Here is a 10,282-nt window from a genome sequence, read left to right as displayed (position 1 = left end):
GACTCGTATAAAGGAAACGAAAAGTAACGAATATTCATCGCGTTTCAAGTGATTCAGCCACCGCCAGCCAAAATACGTAAATGTGGTACATCACGTACATAATTACGCCTGTTCAACATGGTTTACGGGATTTAGCGGGAAGTTTACAATTTCTGTTATCTGGCTTTACGCTTATTCTAAAATCGCTCGTGCAAAAACATGAAATGCTTAGCAGAGGCACTGCTGAAATCTTTAGAAGTATGCAAATAGAAAGCAAATCCGTGAAAGTAGCGAAGATCAAATACGAAAATACAAACAGGAGAACTTCAATAAAGGGTACTTTCAAGCAACTTCCCGGAGATACGATTTTCTGGGCGTAGCCGAGCACAGCCGGAAAGAGATTATGAAGTGCGTGCCTCTTAAATCCAATTTCTTTGTAAATAGAGGTCCTCTGTACACACGCAAAGGAACAAGCCCGAGTAATAAAGAAATGCAATATTAATTTAAAAAGTTTTGTCCTCGGAGAAAATTAAATGCGGCTACCGTTTTTAGAAAGATTACGTTTTCGTCACAACATTATGACAACCGGTGTTATTATATGCATATAAAGTTGGAAGAAATAAATAGTATAAAATTAATATTTATCCAATTGCTGTCACTAACGTCGTTTGTTTCCGTGTGTGTGTCGTTGACGAATACATTCGATAGATTCGATTATTTCAATAGCATATTATGAAAATTAAATCTAATCGACTATTCTCTCATACGAAACTACCGAGATAACAATAAATTCCACATCTTTCTATCGCGCTATATGAAATACGCAGAAGGTAAAGTTATGTAAATATTAAAAATTAATAGCAGACGATAAATCATTACGTAATGCATGTGCATGTATATCAGGGGTGCGCAAACTTTACGTTACACTCTCGGCTAATCGTAGCATAAATCGGAAGCTATTGCAATCTCGACGTTTCCGTATGAGAATTTTCGGTTTCATTAATCTTTAGAATATGCTGTTAAAATATTGTATGATAGTTGCGGGACGCCTCGTATAAATCTATCTTAAGCATTACGGGACAGCTAGGAATATGCGCGAAACATTCCAGTATGATTCATGGAAGTGATATTGCAACGTTACAGCTATCTGTTATTCTATCTGTTTCAATAGACATATACTGCGCCTGATGTAACGTTCAACTGACACCGACACGGAAATAATAGACAGTTTAAACAATCGTAAAATTGAGTAGAAGCATTAGTAATATACAACTTCGCAAATCATAATTTGACCGTAAAACATTGCGCTTTAATTATGAAAAATCTGCTCGAAAAATGTAAAATGCAATAAGTAATATAAATTAGATGTGCCACAGCTAAAATAATATTCAAGATATATTTCTCTTGACAGGTTCGGCTTCACGGGTCAAACTTTAATTTTTTAATTTCAACTTCATTTCGCTTCGTTCAATTTTAACTTTGCTTTACGGGTAAACTAAAATAGATACGAATTCCGGAGATCGGATAATAAATATATTATTAAGCGTAAAAAATAAAAGGCTACATATTGTTACATGTCAGAGAAATATGATACTATGAGAAAAAATTTTTATTTATTCAATGTGCGGTTATACGCAAATAAATATTCATCGAAACAAATAATAAAAATGTTGCCGTCGCGTTCAGGAGGAAAAATTTCCATGATAATTTATTTTGTATGAAACCTAACGACTTTATAAATTTTACGAGCTATACTTAAAATATGACTTAACATTGCATAAAAATACTGTTAACTCGATGATTTGCATATTCATTAAAAAGAGTTGTATTCAATTCTCCTGTACAAGAATAAAGAAGAACAATGGTTCGCGCATAACGAATGCAAGAGGTAAAATCATCTTCGATAACGTTCTTCACCCGCCCATAGAGCACATCACTGAACACTTTATTGTTGTCAGCGAAACTATATGTCAGTATAATACTGTTCATGTATCTGAACATTCAATGAACAGATATTCTCGTTGTCAGTGAGTTGTTGCGAGCGCAAGTTTACATTAGACATTTGTAAATTGCGTTCTACCGCAATTTGATTACATATCGCGTTAAAATATGATATTGCCGATACGGGCGTAATTCACGTCGATGCATTTCATCTGTTTGAGACGTAAATTCGGAGTTGCCGCGTTTAATCGTATTTTCTTCGCGTGAAATATTACAACTAATTTGTTTCGACGAGTCGACGGCGGATTATTATTTCATAACGCGCGTTGTATAACCGTGACGCCATCAAACTGCGAATTTCTCGTTAGTTCTTGCTACGTGATCGATTTGCAAGTTTCATTAGTTTGTCCCCCGGTCCTTCATTTGTTTACGATACGTGCCCGCCTTGGTCGCCGGAAACGAGTCGTTTGTTACAATGTATTTTCGCTTTTCGGCCGTCCGGGGAGATCGCGGCCGTTGGACGGAAACATCTCGCGGAATCGCAATATGCGCAAAACGTGTTATGCATACACGCAGACAGGAAGAGAAAATCGCGGACGGTACGCTCCATCGCGTTCGAAGCGTCAACTCGCCAGATTTATAGTGTTTCTACTTATACCGAGATTAACCCCGTATGAATAACATCCCCAACAGAAGTGAATAAATCGAACAGAGGCGTGCGCCTCATCAATTCTCAAGTTATCAATTAATCGAGTTAAGAGAGCATACATTCGTACGTTACGAATCGAACTTCTCACGTCTAAACGCGATAGCACCTCGTGTCAAGTACCTATATATTTTTTAATTGTTCTTTTAATTAATTTATTTACACCTTTCATTGCCGAGGTTTTATACAAATATTGAGAATAATAAATTGGATATTTTGTAAATGGCATTATATTATCGAATACACTGTACAATTATTTTCAAATATTAATAAAATTTATATAAGTATGCGTATTTCAAAATTGTTCAAAATATGAAAAAGCACTAACGCTAAGAAAGAGATTCAACATTCGATAAGTCAGTTTTCGCGGCTTCTTCGGTTTTTCTCAAATTGCAAGTTTCAATACTAGATTTTTTAGCTTACAATTAGATATTTAATTTTAACAATTTTCACCTTTAATGCCAGTTAAGATACACAGATATGTGTTTTTAACACAGAAAATTTATTGCGAAAAGTATTACCTCAGCCAGAATTAAAGATGTTTCTAAAATGTTCTTTATATCACATTAGAGACATTATTGCCAAATAAATAAATCATTTGATCAGATTTTGTTAAAAAAAATCGTTAGAACTTTAATGGTGATAAAACCTTAATATTTCTTTCGCCGGTACACGTGTGTTCTCTTTGCATTTCCACAAAGCCAAATTTAATAGGTTTGTCACTGTTTTAAGTAAATTATCCACACTTCGAAATGTACCTCTGCATTAAACGTTTGAAAGAGCTCTCACCTAAATGTGTTATTCGAAAATGTGTCAGGGGAAAACTTTATGGTAAAGCGATGCAAAATGAAACGCGCGATTGTAAATTTCGCGCAATTTGTCCGATATTTAGCGGACCGTGCCTCGATTAAATTGACGCAATTTGCGATGAAAAACGTGTCAGTGGGCAGGCGTTTCGAGTGCGGAATTATTTTTATGTTTGCAGACGGGCGGGAGGAGAGGAAGAAGAGAACAGGAGCTCGCTATTCCGGCTTCCGCTTTGACTCAGCGACTCTTTGTATCTCTCCTCGCGGTCACCGCGGTGTTGAAAAAAAGAGGATTCAAAAATTTAACAGCGCGAAATATTCAAAGCACGAGGAAAGGGCTTAATCAGCGTGCGTCCGCGAAAATCTGTACGGACAGAATATTTTATGCCGCGGTGATTCGAGTAATTTACTTGTCTTTACGGATGTTACTTTACTAATATCTCCCTTTCCATGAAGAAGCATCGCTACTGATGTAACCCAGTTTCATTGTGTCACTTTCTATGTTCATTAACCACAGAGACGCGTATGCGCATGTACGGCATAAGAAGGATTTATTGTCAAAACACGTAATTGTTCGCTATAGTCATTCGACATGTAACTGCGTCCCATATTCGCATAACTTGCTCATTCGCTTATTATATAAAATATCTATGTACAACAGCCAAATGCTAAATGCTATGTTGAAAATTTAACTTACTGTACATTGACAAGAATACTATTAATTGCAATAGTTGTGATAGAAAATTATATTTAACTTTGATTCTCTCTCGTTTTGATTATAATAATAAAAAACGCGATAGCGCCTTGTGTCGGGTATATTTTTTTAATTATTCTTAATTAATTCATTTACATTTTGCATTGCCGAGTTTCGGTAAAAATGTGGAGAGTAATAACTTTGATATTTTGTACATGATCTCGAATAAACATTACACGAATGTTATCAAACGTCAATAAAATTTATAAGTATTTCAAGACTATTGATTGTTAAGAAGTGTTTTGGAAAAATAAAAAAGAGTCAAATGTCTTATTCGCATAACTGAACAAATTAAAAGGAATCATAAAGGATTAATTTCACGGTATTTGTGCAACAACTCGCTCTAAAATGAATTTATCGCGGAGTTCGCGATCCTTGCACGTAATCACGCGCGATGCAATCGAGTAGAATCTTAATTTCGAATATGTAGAGTAGCCATTCTATTCAGGGCAAAGTAACAAGTACACTTTGAAAATAGCAGAATCACGATTTATATTTTGCAAGGGTTTCAAAGATAGCAAATACGCGAGTGATCGATGTCGGTTCAATGCGCCAGGGTGGCTTGGCCATTAGTCATCCGCACCCTCCCCCTCGCGCAACCCACAATTAATTATTATCCTGATAAATGTCACACACTACGTGTTTCGACAATAAATCGTTAGACCGGTGATGCGCGGCGCTCTACCGCCGAGGTGTATACCCAATCGGGCAGGTGTCATGTAATTTGATGATCGGTTAATGCTTAAGGTTAACAGTCGACTGCACAGGGCAATCACGTGCGACAGACATTCAAAAATCAAACGCCAGTTTCACGAATGATATAATATATTTTAATATCCGTTGCCACCGTTTGCATTTAACGCACGCAAAATATGAGTAATCTCGAGCGTCGAGAACATTTCAGAAAAAGTTTTCCGCGGGAAGGATAATAAAGTTATTCTTTTATACTCTACTAGTATAAAAGACAATAATAAAACGATTTTATAAGTTCGACGTCGTTACATCTTGGACATATAAATGTCTATCTTCGATAGCATTGAAAAACCTGGCAAAATGAGATATAAACTCCCTCTTGATATCGTAAACTGACGGTACGTTTATCAAAATATATGGAAAACACATGAACTTTCCCCGATAATTGATTTCTCGGTTCATCGTTACAGCAAATTATTATTAATGAAACCAATATTGTTTAGAAAATATACAGAGTGTGTCAAGTTTTAACGATCAAACTACGTCAGTATATTCTGTGGATAAAATTTAAAAAAAATTACAGGTCCATAGAAGTTTTATTAAAAAGTTACGATTTAAAAAAAGCATAAAAATCAGTAGCACAAGATTTGCGTCATGAAGGATCGCCAAGAGATTACGCCAACCATTCAATTGTATCTACATGTTCTTGACATGTTCGTTAGGAAAATTAACAATATTTGCTCTGTAAACGTTGCTTGATCAATTCGTAGTTTAATTAAAACCTAAAGATCCTATAACGCAATGCAAATTTCAGAGCAAAGCGGTTAATCGCTAAACTACCTCAAGCTAGATATGGTTCACCCATATTTACATATGCAGCTCGTACTTTGTTTTCGTTTAGAGACTGTTGTAAACGCTGGCCTGCTTACATCTGCACGAAAATAAACAAGTCCCCTATCAACACCAGTCTAGTCCTTCAAGGAAGTTCCCAGGGGACTATTCGAGAAACTTTGTTCCCGACCAACAACGCTTCCCAGGTGCGTCACCAAGGGACGAGAGTGCTAGTCGAGAAGTCAGACGCGAGAGAGAGAGAGAGAGAGAGGGAGGAACGAGAAACAATAATATTACTTGACAAAGAACAAGAAAAATTACGAGGTAAAGGAGAGGTTCCGCACGTCGTAGGACCACAAACGCGCTTCAATTCGCAGAGATAATATTTACTCCCCACCATCGAGAGGTAATGCAACGGCAAAATCGATATTTGTGCAAATTAGCTTATTGTTAAGTCGACATAAATTTTCAAGAGAGCACGAAAGTTAAGAGTTTATATAACGTCTCGCGACACTTTTCACCGTAAGAAAGTGGAGAGAGACGACCTAGTTAAATTGTAAAAGAAATTTTTCTAGTAAAGTTTGAACGTCGTATGTGCGCATCTTACACTTCTTCGGAAGTCCTATAAATTCAAAAGCTTTACTTCGACTTGAAATCGCTCGCTTTCAACTGCGCCTTCTGTTCAAGAAGAATAGAAGGCGAGATTGTATCAACGGGGTAATAAGCAAATCCGTAATCAATGCAGAGTTAAAGTGTTAAAATCCTCCGGGACTTCACTGACAAATTTCATGGCTTCTCGATGGCTTCGAAACGCGCAATTCTCGGAGTGAAAAGTACAGTAGAACCACACCCGATGTGGCGGATGGGGAACAAAACGATACACGGCGAATGTACGAGGGATAATACATATATGGTCGCGCATTTGTGGGCAGGCACCGATATCATCCGTGATGGATGTTTGAATCCCCCTTACTGAAAATAAATTTCGACAACTGATCGCTTGTAGCACGTTATGTATAATTTCAACTTTAGAAAGTGTACCTTGATCTTGGACATGCATTTTTGCATAACTATACATCATATACAATCGTACGATCTTTAACAAAAGGCTGTTATCAATAATTGTGTGTTAGAATACTCATCATACGTACGATTTGTTTTTCTTAAGACAACTTTAAAAGGAACAAGTTAACAAAGGACTTTCTCGATAATGAAATTAACGAAGTGGAATTAAAAAATGGGCATTGAGAGTACAATGCGTGTTGGTGCACGAGTTATCAGGTTAATCATATTTAATTATAATTAGAGAGTTTAACAATCGCTTTGTACTCTCAATGTCAATTTTTAACTATGATTTTAAAACTTTGGATTTTTTTAAGTAATCAAAGAGTTGGTCGTAATTAAAAGTTACGAGATAGCCGCGTTTAATGATAAATTAATATTTATATCTAGGATTGGTGACATAAATTCTCAAATACGCGTATTAATTTAGAAATATTTTAGTACTTGATCACTTATAAAATTTCGTTTTATATTGCACTTGTAATGCACATTTATATTACAATACATATAAAGTGTATTGATTTACAGACGCGTTAACATTGTCCCCTACTTTTTTGGCCGATTAATCTGTAAATGTTACGAGATTTAAAGTTGAACTCTTTTAATGAAAACTTCTTAGGAAATGCATTTAATCTTTAAAGCGGAGCATTTTAATGAATAAATCCTAAATTAAAGTGAAATTTAGTTGAAATGAAATTATAATAAAAAAGAGTTTTTGTCTTATCTCATAATTTCATTACGTATTTAAATTCTTGAAACTGAATTAGCTTAAATAACATTCTACTTTATTATTATAAATGCTAAATATAGCGTCAAATAAATCGGCTTATTTAAATTACATTTAGATATGGTAAATTTGAAAAAATACTGTTAAAATCTCCAAAAATTATACATTCATATGTAAATTTTTCTACATGACAGAATTGTAAAATAGTAAAATTATCGCGAGATATGATATTACGTTCCTGTCGTATAAAATCCACAAAAAATGAGTTGTTTTTCTAATTACGTTTTCTTAGTATCACAAATATATCTAGATTATCTAGAGGAATAAATACATTTGACTAATTCCATGCGCGACAATTTTTCTATATTTCTTTAATCTTCAATAGCGCGATTAAAGAAAATATATCTATTTTCAAGCGACGTTCGTTTTATGAAACTAACCAATAAATGGACACACAGAAAATCTGTTATAAATCTTCAATTCTGACACAATAACGAAGGAGTACCAACGATAAATAAATCTCCAGTACAGAGTGCTTGGAGAGATTTAAATACTCTGTAGTCTTCGCCAAAGTTTTTCGATCTATCGTGTCTTTGCTCAAACCGGGGAAAATGAAGGAAAATTCGAAAGAGGATCAACAAAAACCCCTGATACATGTTAAGAGATAGGGAAATAAAAGGGATACGAGTTTTAATGAACTCGCTGGCAAAACAAGACTAATGAATTTCACATTAATCATATTAATTAAGTACGACACGTATATTATTAATACGCGGATACTTTTATTTGCAGTGCGCGGTGCAAAAGATGTCCGCGACAAACAAAAGAAAAGCAGACGAACGACTCATTTTACCATAAGCTTAATTAAAATACGAATAAGCGAACTGTGATCCACGTAGAAGAGTGTGTACACACGTTTCGATTAAATTTGCATGCAAATATCCCGCTGCCTTAACGAAGTGAATTCAGCACATTGGATTTTTTTTCTTCGCGCATATTATAAACGGCCATCAGCAATTTCTCTCGTTATCCGCGTCATGATCGGGACAAAAAACACGCGCGATAGTTCTCACCAGTGCAATCTGCACAAATCGTAGATGTGGACATTGCGTGTGATCACTTTTGACCATAAAAAATGCCTAATTAGGAAAAATGTCGAGATAATAGCAGCGGCTTTTTTTTATTAAAAACCGTTGGAAATCAAAGCTCCCTATGGTACACCTATATGATGCGGACAAATAACAAAACCTCATTTTATTCCTCTTATTTTCCGCGTATTTTATCTCAACATAGAATTTTCATTTCATGCATAGTTATCGAACTATTTCATGCGAAAAATTGTATTCTGGGAAATAATATCCGATCCAATTTTTACCAAAGAAAAATTTAACTTTACCAAGGAATTCGCCCAGTCAACGGGAGGGGTTTATACAATAAGACGTCAAATATCCGGGCGAGCTGAAGTAATATACTTGTTATCGATTATTTACACACAAAATTCTCGAAAAAAGACAAACAAGCGCCAAATATTAAGAAAGACTGTAACAAGAAAATATAAACAATATAAATGTAATAGCAACGTCTTCAATGTAAATTGAGATTTCTGTTCATATGTACGTCGGACCATCGCGACCAAGGATAATCAACTTTTTAAAGTGGCCGAATAATCGATACTGTACTTAGAACGCTAAGATAAAATTCGCCCTAAAAGCGAAACGTTATGCCGCCGCGCATGCCGGAAATTGAGATCTTATTGTTAGCAAGTATAACTTGTCTTACACACAAAGCACCGTTTTCGTTTGTTCGAAGACATTTTTCAATTTCCAATTTACAGAGAGTGAACTCGGCGCAACACGTAACACGTCGGTCTTACGTGCGCCAATTTAGCGATTTGCGTGCTTCGACCCCGGACAGTTTACCGCAACAAATTTAATGCACGTAAAGCAACGGTTTTACGTGCCGTGTTTCCAAGGGTGGGAAAAAAGGGATGAATTCTCTCGCGTACTCACCCGCGCCAATGCCACCGCCGGGAACTTCTCCCACGCGAGCTGCGTCTCCTCGCCCGGACTCCCGTGACGCTGACCCGCGAGGATCCTCGCCGCCGTCAGGGTGCTCATCCCCATGCCGTCGCCGACGAAGAGGACGACGCCGCGCGCCACCCCGGCCGGCGGCGTCGTGCCGCTGACGCTGTTACTCGCTGCGTCCCTGATCCGCGTCTCGATAGCCCGCGTCGCAGCTTCATACCAGGCTTCCCTCTCTGTGAACAAACAGGTCCCGATATATATATCACGCGCGAGCGATGTAATCGGATAGGCGACATTGTCACAATTGCGAGATGAAACATCGCCGTGGGTCGTACGTAACGGGATTCGAGTCTCATTGTCAGAAAAGGCGGGTCAACAGTTTGTATTTACGCAGAGTCGTCCCCCCCCCCAATACGTAAACTAAAATTATATCCGAGATGATGCCGCCTGGTTTCCCCCCCTCTCTCTCTCTCTCTCTCTCTCTCTCTCTCTCTCTCTCTCTCTCTCTCTCTCTCGTTCTTCCCTTTTCTCTCCCCTTCTTCCTCTCCACTTTCCCTATATATCTCTTCACTCCTCTACCCCCATTGTTTTTACCGCGCAAAAGCGTGCAAAAGTAAACGTTGTTCGTTTTTCTTTTTAGAAGTCTTTTCCATCGCGAAATGGACGACATATTAGGATTACTTATAATCACTGAAAATAAATATAAATTTTGTAATTTTAGAATCGTGAAATTAATTTACGATGCATTTTGTAATTGCC

At 36.8% G+C, this 10,282-nt stretch overlaps 1 protein-coding gene across 1 annotated transcript in view; it reads right to left on the bottom strand.

Annotated features, from left to right (window-relative positions):
* Positions 1 to 10,282, bottom strand: part of LOC105568971 (alkaline phosphatase-like) — a 182,438-nt gene that overhangs the window by 148,068 nt on the left and 24,088 nt on the right. Inside the window, exon 2 of the mRNA XM_012025057.1 lies at positions 9,509 to 9,756. Within this exon, the coding sequence (XP_011880447.1) occupies positions 9,509 to 9,756 (248 nt within the window). The remainder of the gene's footprint in view (positions 1 to 9,508; positions 9,757 to 10,282) is intronic.

Source organism: Vollenhovia emeryi, unplaced genomic scaffold (genome assembly GCF_000949405.1).
Source record: "Vollenhovia emeryi isolate VEMERY1.0 unplaced genomic scaffold, V.emery_V1.0 DF939126.1, whole genome shotgun sequence".
NCBI lineage: Eukaryota > Metazoa > Arthropoda > Insecta > Hymenoptera > Formicidae > Vollenhovia > Vollenhovia emeryi.
This window is presented reverse-complemented; position numbering and strand designations above follow the sequence as displayed.